General features: G+C 40.8%; 1 protein-coding gene across 3 annotated transcripts in view; it reads right to left on the reverse strand.

Annotated features, from left to right (window-relative positions):
* nbn (nibrin) overlaps nucleotides 1–24,985 on the reverse strand; it is a 63,979-nt gene that overhangs the window by 11,657 nt on the left and 27,337 nt on the right. For all 3 annotated transcript variants that reach the window (XM_060824411.1, XM_060824410.1, XM_060824413.1), the window contains 6 exons: nucleotides 23,824–24,102; nucleotides 23,200–23,584; nucleotides 21,334–21,414; nucleotides 17,909–18,070; nucleotides 16,332–16,445; nucleotides 16,074–16,123 (listed from right to left, as the gene is read on the reverse strand). In XM_060824411.1, coding sequence (XP_060680394.1) covers nucleotides 16,074–16,123; nucleotides 16,332–16,445; nucleotides 17,909–18,070; nucleotides 21,334–21,414; nucleotides 23,200–23,584; nucleotides 23,824–24,102 — 1,071 coding nt within the window. The remainder of the gene's footprint in view (nucleotides 1–16,073; nucleotides 16,124–16,331; nucleotides 16,446–17,908; nucleotides 18,071–21,333; nucleotides 21,415–23,199; nucleotides 23,585–23,823; nucleotides 24,103–24,985) is intronic.

Here is a 24,985-nt window from a genome sequence, read left to right on the forward strand (position 1 = left end):
AGTTTGATTCACAGGGGAAAAACAATTCTAGAAAGGGGATTAAACTGACCATGGCAACCAAAATGTCGAGGAGCTGGTGTTAGACTGGGATGGACAAAGTTAAAAACCACACAACATCAGGTCATAGTGCAACAGGTTTATTTGGAAGCACTAGCTTTCAGAGCACTGCTCCTTTATCAGGTGGTTCAGAGCAGCGCTCTGAAAGCTAGTGCTTCCAAATACTCACTCTCTCAGCGGAGCAGGTAAGGACTGTTTGGCAGTGGCTGCTTGTAGGCTCGGTGACGTTTGTTTAACGGTTTAAATTTGAAAGTTTTTAAAAAAAAACGCGGAGCGACCTGGAAGTTGGTGTAGCGCAAGCTTACCTGGGTAAGTTTTTTTCCCCTATAAAAGCGCGCAGCTCCAAGGCCTAGGCCTCACTCTCTCAGCGGAGCAGGTAAGGGCTGCTTGTAGACTCGGTGACGTTTGTTTAACGGTTTAAATTTAAATTTTTTTTTAAAAAAAGCGCGGAGCAGACCCGGAAGCTGGTGTAGCGCAAGCTTACCTGGGTAGGTTTTTTTCCCCTATAAAAGCGCGCAGGAGAGGAACCCAAGGCACTACAGAGGTAGTGCCTCCCACCTGCCCTCCTCCTCTAACTTAATAATAAGACCCATTGTGGTAAGCAGGTAAGTGCTGCATTTTGTTTCTTCTATTCTTTAGACCAAGTTTTTTCTTAAAAGATTACTTTTAGAGGGATGCCATTGAAGACAGTGCAATGTTCCTCTTGCAACATGTTTGAGGTGAGGCATGCCATATTCGTCCCTGCTGATTACACTTGCAGGAAATGCACCCATCTCCAGCTCCTCCAAGACCGTGTTAGGGAAATGGAGCTGGAGTTGGATGAACTTAGGATCATTCGGGAGGCAGAGGGGTTCATAGATCGGAGCTTTAGGGAAGTAGTAACTCCAAAGATTGCAGACAGATGGGTGACAGTGAGGGAGCAGCCAGTGCAGGGACCCCCTGTGGCCGTTCCCCTCAAGAACAAGTATACTGTTTTGGATACTTGTGGGGGGGATGACTTGCCAGGGGTAAGCAATGGGGTTCAGGCCTCTGGCACAGAGCCTGTCCCCGTTGCTCAGAAGGGAAGGGTGGAGAAGAGCAGAGCAATAGTTATCGGGGACTCGATAGTTCGGGGCACAGATAGGCGGTTTTGTGGGGGCGAGAGAGACTCACGTTTGGTATGTTGCCTCCCAGGTGCAAGGGTACGTGATGTCTCTGATCGTGTTTTCCGGGTCCTTAAGGGGGAGGGGGAGCAGCCCGAAGTCGTGGTCCACATTGGCACCAACGACATAGGTAGGAAGAGTGCTGAGGATGTTAGGCAGGCTTTCAGGGAGCTAGGTTGGAAGCTCAAAGTTAGAACAAACAGAGTTGTTGTTTCTGGTTTGTTACCCGTGCCACGTGATAGAGAGTCAAGGAATAGGGAGAGAGAACAGTTAAATGCGTGGCTACAGGGATGGTGTAGGAGGGAGGGATTCCGGTATCTGGATAACTGGGGTTCTTTCTGGGGAAGGTGGGACCTCTATAAACAGGATGGTCTACACCTGAACCTGAGGGGCATCAGTATCCTTGGGGGGAGGTTTGCTAGTGCTCTTTGGGGGTGGTTTAAACTAACTCTGCAAGGGGATGGGAACCTAGACTGTAGCTTTAGGGTGCAGGACCTAGAGTGTAGGCAGGTTAGGAACATGGCATCAATCTCGAAGGAGGGTGCCTGTAAACAGGAAAGTGGCTTGAAGTGTGTATACTTCAATGCGAGAAGTATACGATATAAGGTAGGTGAACTTACAGCGTGGGTTGGTACCTGGGATTTCGATGTTGTGGCTATTACGGAGACATGGGTAGAAGAGGGACAGGATTGGCTGTTGCAGGTTCCAGGGTTTAAATGTTTTAGTAGGTCAGAGGTGGGGGCAAAAGAGGGGGAGGTGTGGAATTGCTTGTCAAGGATAGTATTACAACGGTGGAAAGGACGATGGATGAAGACGAGCCATCTGAGGTAGTTTGGGCTGAGGTTAGAAATAGGAAAGGTGAGGTCACCCTGTTAGGGGTTTTCTACAGACCTCCTAATTGTCCTAGAGACGTAGGAGAAAGGATTGCGAGGATGATTCAAGAGAAGAGTGAAAGTAATAGGGTGGTTGTTACGGGGAACTTTAACTTTCCAGATATTGACTGGGAAAGCTATAGTTCGAGTACGTTAGAGGTCGGTGTTTGTCCAATGTGTGCAGGAGAGTTTCCTGACACAATATGTAGATAGGCCAACAAGAGTTGAGGGCATACTGGGTTTGGTTCTGGGTAAGGAACCAGGTCAGGTATTAGAATTGGAGGTAGGCGAGTACTTTGGGGACAGTGACCACAATTCGGTGACTTTTACTCTAGTGATGGAGAGGGATAAATGTGCACTGCAGGGCAAGAGTTATAGCTGGGGGCAGGGAAATTATGATGCGGTGAGGCATGACGTAGGATGCGTGGCTTGGAAAAGTAGGCTTCAAGGGAAGAGTGCAATCGATATGTGGAGCTTGTTCAAGGAGCAACTATTGAGTGTCCTTCATAAGTATGTACCTGTCAGGCAGGGAGGAAAGGGTCATGTGAGGGAGCCGTGGTTTAATAAGGAATTGGAATCCCTTGTTAAAGGGAAGAGGGCGGCCTATGTAAAGATGAGGCGTGAAGGTTCAATTGGGGCGATTGAGAGTTAGAAGGTAGCCAGGAAGGATCTAAAGAGAGAGCTAAGAGCAGCAAGCAGGGGACATGAAAAGTCCTTGGTTGGTAGGATTAGGGAAAACCCAAAGGCTTTCTATACGTATGTCAGGAATAAAAGAATGACTAGGGTAGGAATAGGTCCAGTCGAGGATAGTAGTGGGAAGTTGCGTGTGGAGGCTGAAGAGATTGGGGAGACACTGAATGAATACTTTTCGTCAGTATTCACTCAGGAACAGGACATTGTTGCCGATGTGAATATTGAGTCACAATTAATTAGAATGGATGGCTTTGAGGTGTGTAGGGAAGAGGTGTTGGAAATTCTGGAAAGAGTGAAAATAGATAAGTCCCCTGGGCCTGATGGCATTTATCCTAGGATTCTCTGGGAAGCAAGGGAGGAGATTGCAGAGCCATTGGCCTTGATTTTTATGTCCTCGTTGTCTACAGGAACAGTGCCAGAAGACTGGAGGATAGCAAATGTGGTCCCCTTGTTCAAGAGGGGAGTAGGGATAACCCTAGTAACCATAGGACGGTGAGTCTTACCTCTGTTGTGGGCAAAGTCTTAGAGAGAATTGTAAGGGATAGGATTTATGAACATCTAGATAGGAATAATGTGATCAAGGATAGTCAGCATGGTTTTGTGAAGGGCAGGTCATGCCTCACAAACCTTATTGAATTCTTTGAGAAGGTGACTAAGGAGGTGGACGAGGGTAAAGCAGTAGATATGGTGTATATGGATTTTAGTAAGGCATTTGATAAGGTTCCCATGGTAGACTACTGCAAAAAATACAGAGGTATGGCATTGAGGGTGCGTTGGAGATTTGGATTAAGAATTGGCTGGCTGAAAGAAGACAGAGGGTAGTAGTTGATGGTAAAGGTTCATCTTGGAGTGCAGTTATTAGTGGTGTTCTGCAAGGATCTGTTTTGGGACCATTGCTGTTTGTAATTTTTATAAATGACCTGGAGGAGGGGCTAGAAGGTTGGGTGAGCAAGTTTGCGGATGTTACGAAAGTCGGTGGAGTTGTTGACAGTGAGGAAGGATGTGGCAGGTTACAGCGGGATATAGATCAGCTGCAGAGCTAGACAGAATGGTGGCAAATGGAGTTCAGTGTAGGTAAGTGTGAAGTGATTCGCTTTGGTAAGAGTAACAAAAAGATGGGGTACTGGGCTAATGGTCGGATACTTGGTAGTGTGGATGAGCAGAGGGATCTTGGTGTCCATGTACACAGATCTCTGAAAGTTGCCACCCAGGTAAATAGTGCTGTGAAGAAAGCATATGGCGTACTGGCTTTTATTGGTAGAGGAACTGAGTTTTGGAGTCCTGAGGTCATGTTGCAGTTGTATAAGACTCTGGTGCGGCCGCATCTGGAGTATTGTGTGCAGTTTTGGTCGCCATACTATAGGAAGGATGTGGAGGCACTGGAACGGTTGCAGAGGAGGTTTACCAGGATGTTGCCTGGTATGGTAGGAAGATCGTATGAGGAAAGGCTGAGGCACTTGGGGCTGTTTTCATTGGAGAAAAGAAAGTTTAGGGGTATCTTGATAGAGGTGTACAAGATGATTAGGGGTTTAGATAGGGTTGACCATGAGAATCTTTTTCCACGTATGGAGTCAGCTATTACGAGGGGGCATAGCTTTAAATTAAGGGGTGGTAGGTATAGGACAGATGTTTGGGGTAGATTCTTTACTCAGCGAGTCGTGAGTTCATGGAATGCCCTGCTAGTAGCAGTGGTGGACTCTCCCTCTTTATGGGCATTTAAACGGGCATTGGATAGGCATATGGAATGCCCGTGGGCTAGTGTAGGTTAGGTGGGCTTGGATCGGTGCAACATCGAGGGCCAAAGGGCCTGTACTGCGCTGTATTTTTCTATGTTCTAAACCTGTTGGACTATAACCTGGTACTGTGCCATTTTTAACATGGTTAACTAAGTTAAGGACAGCAACAAATTGGAAAGAAGAAAACATACAACGTGGCAAAATTTAATAGTGAACTAAAGGTAGTAATCGTCCAGAGTGCTAGGATCCTGAGAGAAGTCCCAGGTGATTAAAAAATGCCAGAGTAATAGACTTGCATTGGAATGACAAAACATAACTATAGGCCAGTTATCTTAACGTCTGTAATGGGAAAATATTGTATTTTGCAATTAACAGCAAGATATTAACCTGATTAATTGGAAATGGAAAAAAGATAATGATTCGAATGAAGTAAACTGATATAATTAGAATTAGAACTTCTTATGTGTTTGAGATAGCTTGTGGAATCTTATTCACTTGTTGGATCTGTGTGTCATTGGCTGGACCAAGTTAAAAATCACACAACACCAGGTTATAGTCCAACAGGTTTAATTGGAAGCACACTAGCTTTCGGAGCGTCGCTCCTTCATCAGGTGATATCACCTGATGAAGGAGCGACACTCTGAAAGCTAGTGTGCTTCCAATTAAACCTGTTGGACTATAACCTGGTGTTGTGTGATTTTTAACTTTGTACACCCCAGTCCAACACCGGCATCTCCAAATCATTGGCTGGACCAGCATTTCTTGCTCATTCTGAGTTTGAGACAATGGTAGTAAGCTGCCTTCTTGAACTATTGTAGTCCATTTAGTCTAGGTACACCTACAATACCATTAGTGAGTGAGTTGCTGGATTTCGACCAAATTACAGCAAAGGAATAACAAGATATTTTCAAGTCAGGATGGTGAGTGGCTTGGAGGGGAATTTGCAGGTGGTGATGTTTCAATGTATCTGCTGCCCTTATTCTTCTAGATGGTAGTGGTCATGGATTTGGAAGGTGCGGCTTAAGGAGCCTTGGTGAATTTCCACAACATACTTAGTGGACGGTATACTCTGCTGATACTGAATGCAGTGGTGGAAGCAGTGAATGTTTAGGAATTCAATACCAATCTTTGAAGGCAAGCGTCTCACTTGTTGTTGGAGATGTCCTCATCCAGGCAGGTGGAGAGTATGTCATCACAGTCCTAACTTGTGCCAAATAGACAGATAGGCTTTGGATAGTCAGGATCAGAGTTATTTTCTGCAAGATTCCTAACCTTTAGCACTCTTGTAGTATTTACAAGGCTGGTCTAATTCAGGTTCTAGTCAATGGCAGCTCCCAGGATGTTGACAGCTGGGGATTCAGTGGTGGCAATGCCACTGAATGTCAAGGGTAATGGTCACATTTTGCTTTGCTGGATTTTAATTTTGTTTTAAATCATTCACAGGATGAGGGTGTCTCTGATTGAGCCAGCATTTATGCCTATCCCTAATTCCCCAGAGGGCAGAGTCAACCACATTGCTGTGGGTCTGAAGTCACATATAATGCCGACCAGTTAAGGATGATAGTTTCCTTCCTTAAAGGACATTAGTGAACCGGATGAGTTTTTCAACAATTGACAGTGAATTCACAGTCACCAATAGGCTCCTAATGCCAGACCTTTTAAAAACTGAATTTAAATTCCACCATTTACCATGGTGGGATTTGAATCTGGGACCCCAGAACATTACCCAGGTCTCTGGGTTAACAAAAAGACCACTAGACCATCACTCCCTGTGCAGATGGCCATTGTTGTGGTTCTGTTCGCCGAGCTGGAAGTTTTTGCTGCAAACGTTTCGTTCCCTGGCTAGGGAACATCATCAGTGCTATTGGAGCCTCCTGTGAAGCGCTGCTTTGATGTTTCTTCCGGTATTTATAGTGGTTTGTTCTTGCCGCTTCCGGGTGTCAGTTTCAGCTGTAGTAGTTTGTATGTGGGGTCCAGGTCGATGTGTCTGTTGATGGATGTTCTTGCCGCTTCCGGGTGTCAGTTTCAGCTGTAGTGGTTTGTATATGGGATCCAGGTCTATGTGTCTGTTAATGGAGTTTGTGGATGAATGCCATGCCTCTAGGAATTCCCTGGCTGTTCTCTGTCTGGCTTGTCCTATGATGGTAGTGTTTTCCCAGTCAAATTCATGTTCTTGGTTGTCTGAGTGTATGGCTACTAGGGATAGCTGGTTGTGTCGTTTTGTGGCTAGCTGATGTTCATGGATGCGGATTGTTAGCTGTCTTCCTGTTTGTCCTATATAGTGTTTTGTGCAGTCCTTGCATGGTATTTTGTAAACCATGGCCATTCCCTGACATTTGTTTGGCACATAAGTTGCCACTTGTCAGCTCAATCCTGAACATTGCCCAGATCTTGCTGCATTTAAACATGCTGGTTAAAGCACAGCAGGTTAGGCAGCATCCAAGGAATAGGAAATTCGACGTTTCGGGCATAAGCCCTTCATTCCTGATGAAGGGCTTATGCCTGAAACATCGAATTTCCTATTCCTTGGATGCTGCCTAACATGCTGTGCTTTAACCAGCAACACATTTTCAGCTGTGATCTCCAGCATCTGCAGACCTCATTTTTTACCTGCATTTAAACATGAACTGCTTTAGCATATGGGAAAACAAAAGAAAAACTGCAGATGCTGGAATCCGAAGTAAAGAGGCAGGAGGCTGGAAGCCAGACAGCATCAGGATCTGTAGAAGCTGACGTTTTGGGTGTAACCCTTCTTAAGGACGTTTCCAGTCCTGAAGAAGGGTTACATCTGAAATGTCGAATTGTACAGATTCTAATGCTGCCTGGCTTGTTGTGTTCTTCCAGCCTTCTGCCTGTCCACTCAGTATATGAGGAATCATGAATGATGGCAAACACTGCTCAGTGAATATCCCTACTTCTGACCATCTGACAGAGCAAAATTCACTGAAGCTGAAGGTGGCTGAACTGATAACATTACTCACCTCCTGCAGAGATGTCCTGGATTGGAGATGAATTACTCTAACAACCACAGACATCTTCCTTTGTGTCACATATGATGCTAACTAGCTGACAGTGTTCACTCTGACACCACATTTGTTCAAATGTAGTTTTGATGTCAAAAGCAGTCACTCTCACTACACATCTGGAGTTCAGCTCTTTTGTTCATGCTTGAACCAAAGCTGTAATGAGTTCAGGAGCAAGGTGCCTTGGTGGAACCCAAACTGAGTGCTAAGCTACTGCTTATGATAATATTGTGCATTACATTATTGTGCATCACTTCATTGATAATAGTAGACAAATTGGCCGAATTGGATTTGTCCTGCTTTTATAACTGGATAATTTTCCACATTATCAGATAAATACCTGTGTTGTAACTGTACTAAAACAGATTGGCTAGCAACTTCAGGTGCACAAGACTTCAGTACTATTGCCAGAATTTTGCCAACGGTCACAGCCTTTATTTTATCCTGCACTTTCAGCTACTTCTTGTACAGTGAATTGAATTGGCTGAAGACTGTGCCTTCTCCAGAGGTTACCACCTTCAGAAATGGATTATTGATTTGACATTTTTCACTAGAAATTGTTGAAGAAACTTCAGTCTTATCTTTTGCACTGGCATGTTGGGATTCCCCCATACTAAGGATAGGTATATTTGTGCAGTCTCCCCTTCCAGTGGTTTGTTTAACTTAATTAACAGCATTTATGACTGGATGTGGCATGACTGGACTGCTTAAGCTTGATTCAATGGCCCTGGAATTGTGAAATGTGTAATAAAAACAATGTGGTTATCATGCAGGGCAATGTGGAAAAAGTTATAAGATTTTGAAGTCAATTCTAAAATGATTTTCATAAAATTGTTAAATAAAGAAAAAGAAAATCACAAGTTCGCAAAACTCATATCAAAGTGTCTAACAGCTAATTTTACAAGGTCAAACAACTAATCAAAAAGACAAGATATACTGCATTGGAAATCACAGGGCACCAAAACCAGGTTAATTATCCCAAAATGGAAGCTATTCTCGAAACTCATTTTTCTGTTCTCATAATAATTTTAATCTTCTCTTGACCTGCATAGTAATTACATTGTAAGGGTTTTGAAATTCTGTCATCTCTGCCACTGAAAGTGGATAGGGTAATTATTTCATAACTGTTAATTTGTAAACAACATCTCAAAAGCTAATGGATGAAATTCAACAAAACTTGGTACAAAGATATGATATCACCCAGAGAATAATTGATGAGTTTCTAGTACTGATGCAAATCTGCCCAATGGAATTTTCTTAAACCATTAATATTGGAAAATAGAGTGAATTACTAGTTTTAAAAGAATGCCATTATTTTCAAATGAACATTAAAACTATCAAAACACTTCCAACACATATCCTGTCCTACCAGAGGCCCAAGCACCCTTGACCATTGCTACACAACCAAAGACGTCTATCACTCTACCCCTGCCCTGCATTTTGGAAAATCAGGCTATCAGGCTCCTTCTCCTGGCCTAAACTAAAGACGACAAAGGAACTAAAGTGTGTGCATCCAGTACAGAAAGTCATACAGTGCTGCCATTAAAGAGGAGATTAGCTGCTACATGACTGTTTAGAATTGGTAGACTGGTCCACATTCAAGAACTCAGCAGCCTGCCTAAATGAGAATGCCACTACCATCACAGAATTCATCAACAAGTGCATAGCGGACTGCGTGCCTAAGAAGTTAATCGGAGTGTACCCAAATGAAATCATAGATGAAGCAGTACCGAAGTAAGGTCTGAGGTGTTCAAGTCAGGTGACCCTGACGTATACAGGAAATCTAGGTATAACCTTTGCAAAGCCATCAGGGCTGACAAGAGATAATACCAGATTAAGCTAGTGTCCCAGACTAACCATACGAACATCCACTGATTATGGCAATGCTTACATGATATAATGTGCAACAAAGTGACGTCCACTAATCGCTGACAACAATGTATTCCCCCCCAGTGAGCTCAATGCAATCTATGCTCATATTCAATAGAAGGTTATTGAAATTATGTCACCTGCCCCACTCCTGTACCCACAGTCACTGCTGCACACATCAGATTGACCTTCTTGAGAGTGAAATCGCGGAAAGCAAACGACCTGGATGGAGCATCCAGCCAAGCACCCATATCCTGCACGAACCAGCTGTTAGAAGTATTCGCTGATATTGTTAATCTCTTCTTACTCTGATCCAAAGTTCCCATCTGCTTCAAGAAGACCACTATCAATCCAGTGCTTTAATGATTACTGCCTAGTGGCTCTGACGCCAATATTATGAGGTGCAGGTTGTAAGTCTACTCGCTGAGCTGGAAGGTTTGTTTTCAGATGTTTCATCATCATGTTAACATCATCAACGAGCCTCAGGTGAAGCGCCAGCATTCTGTGCTGCTTTTTCTTTGTGTGTCTTGATCTCTGAAGGTGGGTGGTCTCTTATTCATTTTTTTCTCAGATGTTGGTAAATGGGGTCCAAATCGATATGTTTATTGATGCAGTTCCAGTTTAAATGGCAGGCCTCTAGAAATTCCCATGTGTGTCTCTGTTTAGCCTGTCCTAGGTTGGACATATTTGGCATCCTTCTTCGTCTGCATGTAAGGATACTAATGATAGTGGGTCATGTCTTTTGGTGGCCAGTTGGTGTTTGTATATCCTGATGGCTAATTTTCTGCTTGTCTGTCCAATGTAGTGTTTGTTACAGTCCTTGCATAGCATTTTGTAAATGACATTCACTTTGCTGGTTGTTGGTATAGGGTCCTTTAAGTTGATCAGTAGTTGTTTCAGTGCATTGGTAGATGCCAAAGGGTCGGAATAGTCTGGTCGTCATCTTTGAGATGTCTTTGATATATGGTGATGTGGCTAGAGTTTCTGGGCATGTTGTGTCTACTTGTTTAGGTTTTTTTTAAGAATCAGCGGAGAGTGCTTATGGGGTACCCATTCTTCTCAAAATGACAAAACAAATGTCATTTAGAAATACCATGCAAGGACTGTACACTACATCAGACAAACAAGCAGAAAGCTAGCCAATAGGATACATGAATACAACTGGCCACCAAAAGACAAGACCTACTATCACTAGTATCTTTGTATACAGATGAAGGAGGACATCACTTTGACTGGGACAACGCATTCATCCCACGACAGGCTAAACAGAGACATGCACGGGAATTCCTAGAGGGCTGACATTCAAACCAGAACTCCATCAATACACACATCAATTTGGAATCCATTTGCCAAAACTCTGAGAAAAAGAAATGATATTACCCATCTTAAGAGACCAAGAAACAGAAATAGAAAGCTGGACAGAACACCAATGCTTCACTGGAGGCCCACTGATGATGTTACCTAGCATAGTGATGAAACATCTGAAAACAAACCTGCCAGCTCACCGAGCAAACTTACAACCTGAACCTCAACCTGAGTTACAAAACTTCTCAAAAATCAGATCATGCGGTGCATCGAGAGATTAGTAATGGCACACATCAATTCCAGCCTCCAAGATTGCTTTGATCCTCTACAATTCACCTAACCTCCACAACAGGTCCAAGGCTGATGCCATCTCCCTGGCCCTACACTCATCCTTGGAATATCTGGATATTAGGGATAAATACATCAATTTCCTACTTATTGATGATAGCTCTACCTTCATTACGAAATTCCAACCAAACTCATCTCCAAACACCAAGACCTGGGACTCTGCTTCTGCCTCAGCATCAGGACTCTTGACTTCCTGATCCACACACCACAATCAGTAAGGCTAGGCAACAACACTTCCTCCATGACAATTCTCAAGACCAGTGCCCTGCAAGGGTGCCTACCCAGCCCCTTACAAGTCATCTTATACACTCACAACTGTGTGGCCAAATTCTGCTCTAACACCACTTCCAAGTTTGCTGATGACACCACCATAGCGGGTGGGATCTTAAACAGTTATGAGACAGAGTATAGGAAAGACATAGAGAGCTAAGTGGCATGGTTTAAAGACAACAATCTCTCCATCAATGTCAGCTAAATGAAGGAGCTGCTCATAAACTTCAGGAAGATGAATAGAGGGTATGTCCCTGTCTGTATCAATGCTGCTGAGGTGGAGATAGTTCATGTTCCCTGGAGTAAAGATCAGCAACAATCTGGCCTTGTCCATTGATGGTGGCACTGTGGTCAAGAAAACATACCAATTCCTCTACTTCCTTAGAATGCATTTGGCATGTCCAGAATGAGTCTTACCAATTTTTATAGATAGAAAAGATCCTATTTGGTACGGCAACTGCTCCGCCCAGACTACAAGAAATTATGGAGGGTTGTGAATGCAGCTGAGTCCACGATGCACACCAGCCTTCCTTCAACTGACTTGCATCTATATTTCCCACTGCCTTGGGAAAGCAGCCAATATAATCAAAGACCCCTCTCATCCCAGTTATACTCTCTTCTACTGTCTTCTGTCAGGCAGATGATACAAAAGTTTGAAAACATGCACCAACAGTTTCAAGAACAGCTTATTCTTTGGTTATCAGACTTTTGAATGGACCTCTAAATATTAAAGTTGATTTTTCTCTGCACCTTCTCTGTAGCTGTAACACTATATTCTGCATTCAGTTCTACTACCTGATGTTTAATGTATGGTATGATTTTCCTGGATAGTACATAAAAACAATACTTTTTACTGTATCTCAGTACATGTGACAATAATCAAATCAAATCAACTAGGCAGTCTGCAATTCAGACCCTCGAGCCTGTTCTGACATTTAATACAATCATGACAGATCTCAACTTGGCTTCAACTCCATTTTCCTGCCAGATCCCCATAACCTTTAACCCATTGTTAATTAAAAATCTGTCCGTCTCCTCAAATTTAGTTAGTGTCCCATCATCTACCCCACTCTATGATAGTTAATTTTACAGATAAGCGATCCTTTGAGATAAGTAATTCTTCATCTGTTTTAAATCTGCCATTCTGTAGCCTAAAACTGACTTCTTATCTAGATTACCCCATAAAGTGAATCATCCACTTTACATTTAATTTGTCAATCCTCTTTAGCACCTTCTCCAATCAATTAGATCTCTTCTCATAGAGCATAGAACAATACAGCACAAAACAGGCCCTTCGGCCCTTGATGTTGCAGCGACCTGTAAACTAATCTAAACCCATCCCCCTATACTATCCCATCATCATCCATGTGCTTATCTAAGGATTGTTTTAATCTCCCTAATGAAGCTGTGTTAAGTACATTGGTAGGCAGGGCATTCCACGCCCTTACCACTCTGAGTAAAGAACCTGCCTCTGACATCTGTCTTAAATCTATCACCCCTCAATTTGTAGCTATGCCCCCTCGTAAAGCTGATGTCATCATCCTAGGAAAAAGACTTTCACTGTCTACCCTATCTAATCCTCTAATCATCTTGTATGTCTCTATCAAATCCCCTCTTAGCCTTCTTCTTTCCATTGAGAACAGACCCAAGTCTCCTAGCCTTTCTTCACAAGACCTTCCCTCCAGACCATGCAACATCCTGGTAAATCTCCTCTGCCCCTTTTCCAATGCTTTCACATCCTTCCTGTAATGGGGTGACCAGAACTGTGCATAATATTCTAAGTGTGGCCGCACTAGCGTTTTGTATAGTTGCAGCATGGCATTACGGCTCCAGAACTCAATCCCTCTACCAATAAAACCTAACACACCCCATATGTCTTCTTAACCGCACTATCAACCTGGTGGCAACTTTCAGGGATCTATGTACATGCACTCCAAGATCCCTCTACACATTGACACTATCAAGAATCTTTCCATTGACCCAGTATTCTGTCTTCCTGTTATTCTTCCCAAAGTGAGTCACCTCAGTTATCTGCATTGAACTCTATTGGCCACCTCTCAGCCCAATTCTGCAGTTTATCCAAGTCCCCCGCAACCTGCAACATTCTTCCACACTGTCCACTACTCCTTCTACTTCAGTGTCATCTGCAAACTTACTAACACATCCACCTCTGCCTGTGTCCAAGTCGTTTATAAAAATGACAAACAGCAATGGTCCCAAAACAGATCCTTATGGCATACCACTAGTAACCAGACTCAAGGCTGAATATTTTCCATCAACCACCACTCACTACCTTCTTACAGAAAGCCAGTTTCTAATCCAAAATGCTAAATCACCCCAATCCTGCCTGGTATGGAAGGTACTAGCTATGAAGAGAGGTTGAGTAGGTTAGGTTTGTTTTCATTAGAAAAAAGGAGATTAAGGAGACCTGATTGAGATCTACAAAATCATGAGGGGTGTAGACAGGGTAGATAGAGATAAGCTTTTTCCCAGCGTGAAGGATTCAATAACGAGAGGTCATGTTTTCAAGGTGAGAGGTGAAAAGTTTAAGGGGGATACACGCGGCAAGTACTTTCCACAGAGGGTGGTAGGTGCCTGGAACGCATTGCCAGCAGAGGTAGTAGAGACATGCATGGTAGATTCATTTAAGATGCGTCTGGACAGACGCATGAGTGGGTGGGGAGCAGAGGGATACAGATGCTGAGGAATTGGGTGACAGGTTTAGACAGTAGATTTGGATCGGCTCAGGCTTGGAGGGTGGAAGGGCCTGTTCCTGGGCTGTAAATTTTCTTTGTTCTCTTTGTTCTTTAATCCCATGCCTCTGCATTTTCTCCAACAGCCTACCATGTTGAACATTATCAAAGGCTTTACTGTACACCACGTCAACTGCCCTACCCTCATCCACATGCTTAGTCACCTTCTCAAAAAAAAACTCAATGAGATTTGTGAGACATGACCTGCGCTTGACCAAACCATGTTGACTATCTGCAATCAAATTGTTGCTTGCTAGATAATTATAAATCCTATCTCTTATAATCCTTTCTAATACATTTCCTACAACAGGTGTAAGGCTCACTGGTCTATAATTACCCGGTTCATCTCTACTGCCCTTCATAAACAAGGACACAACATTTGTAATCCTCCAGTCCTCTGGCACTAAACCTGTAGACAATGACAACTCAAAAGATCAAAGTCAAAGGCTTCACCATCTCCTCTTTAGCTTCCCAGAGAATCCTCAGATAAATCCCATCCGGCCCAGGGGACTTGTATACTTTCACTCCTTCTACAATTGATAACACCACCTCCTTACCTCAATCCTTCCTAGTCTAATATTTTGTATCTCATTTTATTCCTCTGCAATATTCTCCTTTTCCTGAGTGAAAACCAATGAGAAATATTTGTTAAGCATCTGTCCGATCTCCACAGGGTCCACACTCAACTTCCCACTTCTGTCTTTGATTGGCCCTATTCCTACCCTAGTCATCCTTTGATTCCTCACATACCTGTAGAAAGCTTTAGGGTTCTCCTTTATTCTACCTGCTAAAGACTGTTCATGTCCTCTCTTTGCTCTTCTTAACTCTCTCTTTAAGTTCTTCCTAGCTAATCTGTAACTCTCCATCGCCTCATCTGAACCATCTCATCTCGTCGTCACATAAGCCTCCTTTGTCCGCTTACCAAGAGATGCAATTTCTGTAATAAATCACAGTTCCCTTAGCTTATCACTTCCTCCATACCTGATAGGGACTCTACCTATGCTAGAGTTATAGTATTTCCAGTTAATGTTGGGGAACTTAAAAGTCCCCCACAATGACCACTCTGTTCCTTTCACTCCTACCCAGAATCATTTTGCCAATCCTATCTTCCACATCCCTGAAACTCCCAGCAGTGTGACCTCTCTTCTCCTTTTCTAACCTCAGCCCATACCACCTCAGTAGACAAGTCCTCGTCAAAAGTTCTTTCAGCCACCGTTATACTGTCCTTGACTAACATGGCCACACTTGCCCGTCTTTTACTGCTTTGCCCATTCTTAATGAAAGATCTAAACTCATCCTTTAATACTCTAGTAAACATAGACCAAACTGCTCAATCTTTTCTCATAAGACAAGCCAAGCCTTTCATCTCTGGAAAGAAGATATGATAACATTGTTCCTCAAGTAAGGTGACCAATCTGCATGCAGTACTCCATATACACTCTCATCAATGTCTTGCACAATTTCAAGAATACTTTCCTGCTTTTATATCTCATTCCTTTTGCAATAAATGCCAAATTTTAATTTGTGCTTCTTATTACCTGCTGTATCTATATACTTGCTTTCTGTAATACATGCATGAAGACACTCAGATTCCTCTGCACCGAAACATTTTGAAGTTTCTTTCTATTTAGATAATAAGTTGTTTTTAATTCTTCCAACCAAAATGCAACTGTGCAATACTCATCCACGTTAAACTCCATTAGCCCAATTTTGGCCCATTCACCTAAACTACCTACATCCATTTGTAAATTTCTTATTTCTTCATTGCAACTTAACTTTCCCATCTATTTTAGTGTCATCTGCAAATCTGGCTATAACATGTGACTCCAGACTTACAGCAATGTGGATGACTCTGAACGTCTCTCTGCACAACGAGGGATGGGCAATAAATGCTGGCCTAGTCAGGATCGCCCACATCCCGTGAATGTATTAAAAAAAACTATCAAGTGTCATTTTCATTTTTTTCACATTGCACACTGTCCTTTAAAAATTAGTTGTTCCTTACCTAAATAAGTCATCAGCAAGACTCTCTTCTTTAAGTTGATGGCTTTGCTCCTGTAAACAAATTATGTATTACACTAGAGTCTGAATGAAATTAAAAACATATTCAGATTGAAAAATATTCTGTCTAACAGTTTAACAAAATCTATTTGGCCAGGGCTTTCTGTTTTCATGGTCAATTTCATTCATTCATGGGAATTAACGGAATGAATTACAGGCCAGTGAGCACAGAAGCAAAGCTGATCACAAATCAAAGGCATACCTCCACTTCTTGTCTTAACCATTCTTCGATTTCAGAGTTCTTTTTGGTTTGGTAAGCCTTCAGGTCTGTGCCCCCAATAATTTTAGGAAGCTTTTCTGCTCCAGGAAATAAAACCTATCACAGCAGAAAAGAGTTTTAGCAAACTGTCAGTTGAGACCATGCTTTTAACTATTCAACAAATACTATTCAAACCTGCATTTAATAAAAGGTTTTATACAGTCAATTATAAGGTGCCTACTGAAAGCATAATCCCAAACAGTTACATAGCAATAGCATCACTTTCTCTCCAAGTCACAAATCATCCTCACTTAGAAATGTAATGCAGTCCCTTCATTGTTGCTAGATCAGAATCCTGGAACTCCCTTCCTAACAGCTTTGTGGATATTCCTACACCAAATGGACTCCAGTGGCTCAAAAAGACAGTTCACCACCAATTTCTAAAAGACTATTAAGTATGAGCAATACGTACCAGCCTAGCCAGTGACCCGCACATCCCACGAACAAACAAAATAAAAGCTCATTCTCCTGTACAGTTCCCATTTAAGTAGACCTCAAGCAACATGCTGCCTTCAAGTATAAAGTGTTTCCTTAAATAAACAAATAATTCTTGAATCCAGCTGGAGAGGGGCATTGCATCGCAATTTACTAGTTCTGACTTATTGGTGCACTTTTCAGCTCAAAAACGTAATCTTACATGCAAAACGTTTTCTTCCTGGGACATATTGTGCGACCAGCCACTTCTGGCATGGCTCAGCTGGTGCATCTTCTTGAGAAAAGTACTCACCAAGTGCAATTGGTTTGGCACAGTCCTGATGTCACACAGTCCTGCCAGCTGATACAAATCTGGACTCCCTAGTTCCAAACAGGCAGATCCACTGAACAAATTCATGCTTCACTCTATGTAAATTTTATGTCAAGCTGCAAGATGAAGTTTGCTCCAGTTTTATTTAAAGAGACAGTTACCCAACTTGCAGGTAGATTTATTTTGAAAACCTCTTATTTTTGTTGCAAAGTTCCAGGAGTATGCTGCAGTGTTTTTCAAGCTGCTGTCAAAGTGCATGGGTAGAGGATTCAGCTGCTGTCTGAGTAGAGGATTCCTACATCCTCACAATGAGGACCCATGATTAGGTGATTAGGAGATGTTACAATATGTATGGGGGCTGTAGTGACAGTGTCTATGGGTGTGTAGAGTAACAAGGGAAACTCCACACAATATACTCTTCCAAAATGGAGCTGGACTTCTCTATAGTCCTTGACCATGACAGCAGGTTTTCTAGCAAGCCAGTCATTTTGGCCGGCATCTCAGCGTGCATATCCATCAGTATTTGCTACTCTACTGAAGTCATCATTCAAGTCCCTGAAACAGCACTCATCTACAGCTTTGGCTTCTAGTGAAATGGCAAATAATTCATCCTTTCTTCCTGCATGGCTGCAGCTCACTTATGTCCAACAACTCAACGCTTAGTAATTCCAACTTTATACTAGACTCTCAAGTACAGTGATAGTTTATGGTGTTTCAATTTCCAAAGAAATCTAAAATTAACAATAATTGAAATAAAGCACAATATGTGGTTAACCTTTTTAAATTTTTTAAAGTTCTTCAACTGGCTATTCTCTTCATTTGAGGCAAGTATTCTCCCTCTTCCAGGTTGGCTAACAACAAGTGACTTGAACACAGTTACAAGAAGTCTGTTTGGAAGAGTCTCATTATTTCCAGATTCATGAAGTAAATCCAAATTCTACAAAACAAATCAAACATATTAACATAATTATCACAAAATTTCTTAATTCACAAATACATACTTGATGCCTGAATTGTTCACATTGTCAAGTCTTCACAGTTTCAGTGTGATCATCATCATAACCCCAGTGAATTCAGGCCTATTCTACTCAATCCCTTATGTGAAGAGGATGCCCTTAGCCCAGGAATCAATCAATCTAGTTCACCTTTGTTGCACCCCTCTAATGCAAGTTGGATAAGGAGATGAAAGCTGTATCTGTATATAGAAGTCCAAATGTGGCCTTGGCAAAGCCTTGTATAATTTCAACAAATCTTTCCTACTCTTCCATAGAATGAGTGACAGAAATTGAGATGTTGGTTCTCTTGGTTTCTCTATGACTATGGCTCATTGTCCTAATTTTCTCACCCTAAGACTGGAATGAGGAAAGATCTTTCCACTCAGGGTTATGAATCTTTGGAATTCTTGACTGTTCAGTTTGTGAGTATAATCAAAATTGAAATTGGTTAATTTTTGGGAAAAAGGATTGAGGAACGTATCAGTCATGATTGAGTGGCAGAGCAAACTCAGTTGGCCAAAAGGCTTAATTCTGTTCCAAAATCAAAAGATAGAAATTGAGCAGGGAAGTTGAAGTTCTATATAAACTTAACAAATGGTGATGTAAACTTGAGAAGTGACCGCCGACACATATTTATGTTTGATTTAAACTGCTAATTTACAAGATATATTAAGGAGAATTCTTTTTTCTAAATGAAGAACTATAGGTTACTGCACATATCGGTCCTCTTCAATGAAAAATAAAACATTTCCTTTTTTGAAAATAAAATTATAGTCTAACTTTAACTATAATTACTTAGAATTTACTGGCAGAAGCTTGGTTGCGAAGCTTCCAGGTTATCTAGGGCCTGCAGTTTGAAGTCTGTACACGGATTATTAAGTGATTGCCTAGAGGATGACTTCAGACTACTGAACCTTGCTAAAGAAAAGTACAGTTCTTATCCTGTGATTTCTGTTTATGAAAATAGATTCTGATATTAATAGTGCTTTGTTATTAATGCACTTTCAACTATGTGAGCCTTCAACCAGTTTCTTACTTGCTTAAAACAATGAAGATGATCACACAACTCATTTTGCCTGTAGATGTTCTTTGAAAGTTTCATTCATTAGTTCCAAACTATGTTCTCTCTCATTGGCTTGTATTTTTTTACACTTCCAAGTATTAATCTGTTTTCCTTTTAAAAGTTATTATTCAATTTGTTTCCAATCCTTTTGGACAGTATACTCCAGATCGTAAGTGCCTGCTTGAAAATACATTTTCCTCATGTCTTTGGTTACCAACCCTTTGGTTATTAGAAATGCTTCTTCTAACTTTCCTGATCAAAATGCTTCATGATTTTGAACACTTTTTATAAATTACTCTTTAAACTTTAGCAGAAAAATCCGAGCTTCTCTAGTATCTCCATGTAATTGAAGTCCTTCATTCCTGGTGCAATTCTTGTAAGTCTCCTCCACACCCTTTCCAAGGTCATGATATTCTTCAAGAAGAGTACAACCCTACTTTAGCCAAAATATTTCAGCGGGGTCTAACCCTTTATAAAGTTTTAGCAGAACTTCCCTCTTTTGTGCACTATAGAGCCAAGAATCCCTTACTAAAATGAGTACGTGCTAGGCTTGTCCTACCACCTTTGTGTATCAACACCCTACATGCCAGTTTGAGCAGTCCCTTTGAATAACAGAGTATCAATATGGCTTGATAGTTCAAGTTGAAGAGATCATGATAAAAGGTTTTATCAAGGGAAACAAAGAAAAAGAAAGCAGTGGAAAAGAGACCATTGATTTGTAGAACCTTACATATTTATACTTAGAAGACATTTGTTTATTGTTTGACGGTACAAAAGCCCTTCGCATAAACATATTTTCCTAATTTCTGGAAGAAATCTTTTTTTCTTGTTCATTTTCTAAAACTCGTATGCAATTTTTAAAAAACTCCTCTTAAATCTTATGATAGCCAACCAAGAAAAACTTTTCCAAAAGATCAATTTTTTCCTAGTAATTATACTTCACCAACTCTAGTATAATCCCAGCAATCTAAACTGTAAATACAAGAATTGAGTTAAATCATAGCACAAAATCTAGCTGGGCAATTGAGAGATAGTGAAGATAAACAAAGCAGAATGAAAGTTGTGCAGAGTTGTGTATAATAAACAGGTAAAGTATACAGTACTGATTAACACCAATGGCTCTGTTATTTTTCATAGAATTAATCAGATTTGATCAAACTCGTCGAATTATTTTGTAAATATCAACTGGGGCACTTTATGATACAGCTCCAAGGCAAGTAGGACTTGAACTCAGACCATCTGGCCCAGACGTACGAACACTACCCCTGCACCAAAAAACCTACATGGGACAATGGTACTGAAAGCAATTTACACAGATCAATCATCTGATTGGGAGGAGCACTGATATTCCTGCGCAAAAAACAATTAGAGATAAGTACCAAAAATGGAAAAAGTAGTAAAAACACAACTAAGCGAAATGCAAGATCTACAGACATCCTTAGACACCACAGAGATTTTTTTCTACAGTTTAATGATGGGTGTCCATTAAATCTATGGTATATTAGATAGTCAACTTAAAAAGTCTCAAAAGCTATTTGGATTCAATAAGATTTCCCATACGCTGATATAAACTATAAAGTTTGAATTTTATATCAGGTTGATACAAAATGCTAAGCAAATCTGGCCTTTACTATTGAATTTGATTTGAAAGAAGAACTAATAATCCCAAATTTTTCTAACAGAAAATCTCCACTTGCATGTTTGGCCTCACAATTGTAATTGACATTCCATTCTAGTGAAATGAATGAACTAAGAATTAATGCTACACAACTCAGGCAAAGTGCATCGGCCTCTTCACTATTTGTCAGCACTTAGAAAGCATCTCTCCCTAAATAGATGTATAGGAATCTTCATTATCAGAAAATCTTCTCTTTTAGACATGTATTCACAGCAAGATTCACTTTAATAGGTGATAATTAATCAGCTTGATCTGATTATATCTTAAATACTGTTTCTTTTATCACCCATTACTAGTCAGCAAATGGTAAGATCTTTATTGTCATTTAGGATAGACTTTACAAAAGAATCCAGAAGCTTAACTGGAAGGTGCAGCATTCTGATTAAATCTGATCTAATTAATTACCAAGTCTCTTTTAGAGATGATTTAATATGGCTAGATTTACAATGGTGTCAAATACTTACATTATTTAACTTCTTATCGAGTGGTGCAGGCAATTCATGTTTAACTTCAGACTCCTGTTTTACTGGTGATGTCTTTGCATGCTTTATTACAAGGAAGAAACAGGATATATTTATAGAAGTTAACTTGCACTTAATTATTACCATTATCTCCAAGATATGTTTTAATGCCAACTGCATTGTAAATATATTGTAAATATAAGTTTTCATTGTGATTCAATTTATCCAATTACAGCAGTTCTAAAAATAAAAATGAGGGCTAATTTCTGAACTGGTTTAACAAGAGTTGGTACAATAAAGCTTTCAATGAGACCACATGGTATGCTATCCTTCCTTATGCACATCATTGATTAGTCAGCAAAATGACTTTTGTATGCATAATCTACACGTCAATAAAAATGTTACGACTGAAGTTTCAGTACATGTTAAAAGTATGTCCTAAAATAATATTCTCAAAATCTGAAATGTAGGTAAAGTTTCAAAAAATTTAAATCAGAACATTTCAAAACCAAATAGACTTTCAGTTGACAAATGTTCAAACACATGGGCATGGTAGAAGCAATGATTGTTGGGACTGTTCAAAAAAAGTCACAACAAATTAGGGACAATCGAGTTCCTCCAAACACTCCCCAAAGGATCATTTCACATCCTGGCAGAGATTTTCCTGCAGCTCCAAACACCTCAGCTACTGTGTTCGTTGCTCTTGAATTGTCTCTACATTGGAGAGACAGGACACCAACTTGCAGAATGTTTCAAAAAACATCTCCAGGACACACGCACCAATTAACCCCACTACTCTGTGGCTGAACACTTCAACTCCACTAAGGACATGCCAAATTCTAGCCACCTGACACCTGGAGGAAGAATACATCATCTTCCACATTGGGACCCTCTAAACACACAAGATAAATGCCAATTTCACCAGTTTTCTGACCTCCCCTTTCCCTCCCACCTAATCCCATATTCAACCCTCCAAATCAGCACTGCTCTCTTGAACTGTCCTACCTGTCCATCATCCTTCTCACCTATCCACTCCACCCCCCATTCCAACCTATTACCATCACCCTCCACCTTCATCTACCTATTGTATCCCCAGCTACCTTCCCCCAGCCCCACCCCCCTCTCATTTATCTCTCAGCCCCCTCGAGCACACCTTTTCACCACATTCCTGATGAAGGTCATGATTTGGAGACATCGGTGTTGCACTGGGGGGTACAAACTTAAAAATCACACAACACTGGGTTATAGTCCAACAGGTTTATTTGGAAGCACTAGCTTTCAGAGCACTGCTCCTTCATCAGGTGGATAACTGCAATATTCCTAATGAAGAGCTTACGCTCGACGTTGACTCTTCTGTTCCTTGGATGTTGCCTGACTGACTGTGCTTTTCCAGCACCACTGTTTTTGACTTCGATCTCCAGCATTTCCAATCCTCACTTTCTCCTACTCTCTCCTTGTCAACTGAGTTATGAGAATTTTCCAAGTTTAAATTTTGGCCAATACTGAATTGACTGATCTCAGTCGAGACATTTTGATTGTTCCTAGCTCCTCTGAGCAATTTTACTCTTCCTGAATCTATGTTTAAAATTCTGATCACTATTCAGTGACATCTGCTAAATAGTAGACAGCAGGGAATAACTCTCAATCTTTTTATAGAGAACCCAATACAAAAATAAAAGACATTTTTAAATGATTTGGAGCTTTTGGTTGCAAATGCATCAAACATAATGACAAAGAAACTGATTTAAGAAAACTGTTACATTGTCTTATAAAGGAAAAAAATTGAATTTATGTGACACCAATCCTATGTTTGCAGAGATTTTCAGCTGATAATAAGATGAAAATACCAATTTAAAAAGCACTACTCACACATGCTTTGTTTACATCTTCTGTTACAGACTCATCATTTCTGTTGAAAGGTAAAACCTCAGGTTCTAGTCTTCTCCTTTTAGTCACTTCCAGCTGGTCATCTGTAGGAAGCTTCAGATTTGTGTCTTCTGGGTCTTTTCTTTTTCGTATTGCCTTTGCAGTTTCTTCTTCACCAACTCCTCTAGGGGTTTCTTTTAAACTCTGATCAGAGACTCCAGTTTTATGATTTGCAGAAAGATATTCGCACTGAGTCCTTTGTCCTATAAACTTGGAGTCGCTATTTTCCAATGAAGAATCTGTGATATTTAGGTGATGATCAGTGGGTATACTTGGCTCCTCTGTTCTTGCAAATTTAGCTTGAGATGATCCAGTCTCCTCTCTTTCCCTGTTTATATTTTTTGAATAAAAAAAAATAAATTTCCATATTGCTAATTTCAGTTCAATTCCTTTTTAAAACGTATCTGTGGTTAAAAATAGAGACTGAAGAACGTAAGATAAAATATGGTATTTTTTGAACTTAGGTTTGCCAGCAAGATTGTACTGATCTTTTGGAGACCTATGAAAACTATCAAATCAGGTTTGCTAAAGCAAGTAACCAATTGTTTCCAAATTCCAAAGTTTTACCTTTTTCTCCCCACTGGCTGAAAGAAATCATGCAGTGAGAGAGATTGCTTTTGTGAAGAGAGGCTACTTTTCTTTCTGAGATTCTTCTGTGTTGTTGGTATGAATGGCTTTTTGTCAACAGTGACAAATGTTTGTCTCATTTCATTCTTCGGTCTTTCATCTGCTGGAAGCAGTGGTCTCATGCTGGATGTTTCTCTGGCCACTGAAATATCCTGTGATTCCATTTTGCTTTCTTTTTCAGGTGTCTCTTTTATCACTTGTGTGTAGTCTATGTTCATTCTGAAACAAGATTTGATAATATTGATACTAATATCTGACAAGACATAGGAGTGGAAGGAAGGCCATTCGGCCCATCGAGTCCACTCCGCAAACACACATTTAATCATGCTCAAAAACTCAATGCAAGAAGGAATCGAACATAAAAATCCTTTCCATAATTTTGTCATTGTTGACAGTGTGCCCTCCATTGAGCTACGTGTTTAGTGCCACTGAAAAATTGTCAAACTAACAGGATCATAGACTTAAAACACTTAAATCTCTGTATTTCCATATTTCTATATAACTTACAATGGTTAATGACAGAAGGGTTATAAGCAGTTCTACTTCCACCAGTTATCTACTTATCCTCTTACTTATCTACTTATAGACATATATACTGGCAGTAGGACCATAAGAAATAGGAATTAGAGTCGGCTAATCAGCCCCTTGAGCCTATTCCACCATTCAACAGGATCTGCTACTCATATTAACTTTTCAGCTCTTTCCTCATAACTTTGGATTCCCCTGTTGATCAAGAATCTAGCTCAGCAATAAAGATAATCAAGACACTGCCCCCACAGTTCTTCATGGCAAGGAGTTTCAAAGATTCTCAACCTTAGTGAATGTGTAGGTGTATGGTGTTGATGAGGACAGAAACAAGGGATGGGTGAGCTTCCAGTTATGATATAAATAATGCATCTAATTAATTTATTCATCATGCAATTTGTTGAGAATTAAGATGCTTTCAGTGCCAACCTGCTTCTTCTCAGGAGATTGCTTATATTCAGTGTAATGCACTGCAGTGAAACCCAGAGGTTGGCCCCTGTAGCCAGCTTCCTAATGCATTGGTAACTTTCAGTTTTAATGTCTCACATACTCACATACTTATCACTGGAAATTAAAA

Source organism: Hemiscyllium ocellatum, chromosome 4 (genome assembly GCF_020745735.1).
Source record: "Hemiscyllium ocellatum isolate sHemOce1 chromosome 4, sHemOce1.pat.X.cur, whole genome shotgun sequence".
Classification (NCBI taxonomy): domain Eukaryota; kingdom Metazoa; phylum Chordata; class Chondrichthyes; order Orectolobiformes; family Hemiscylliidae; genus Hemiscyllium; species Hemiscyllium ocellatum.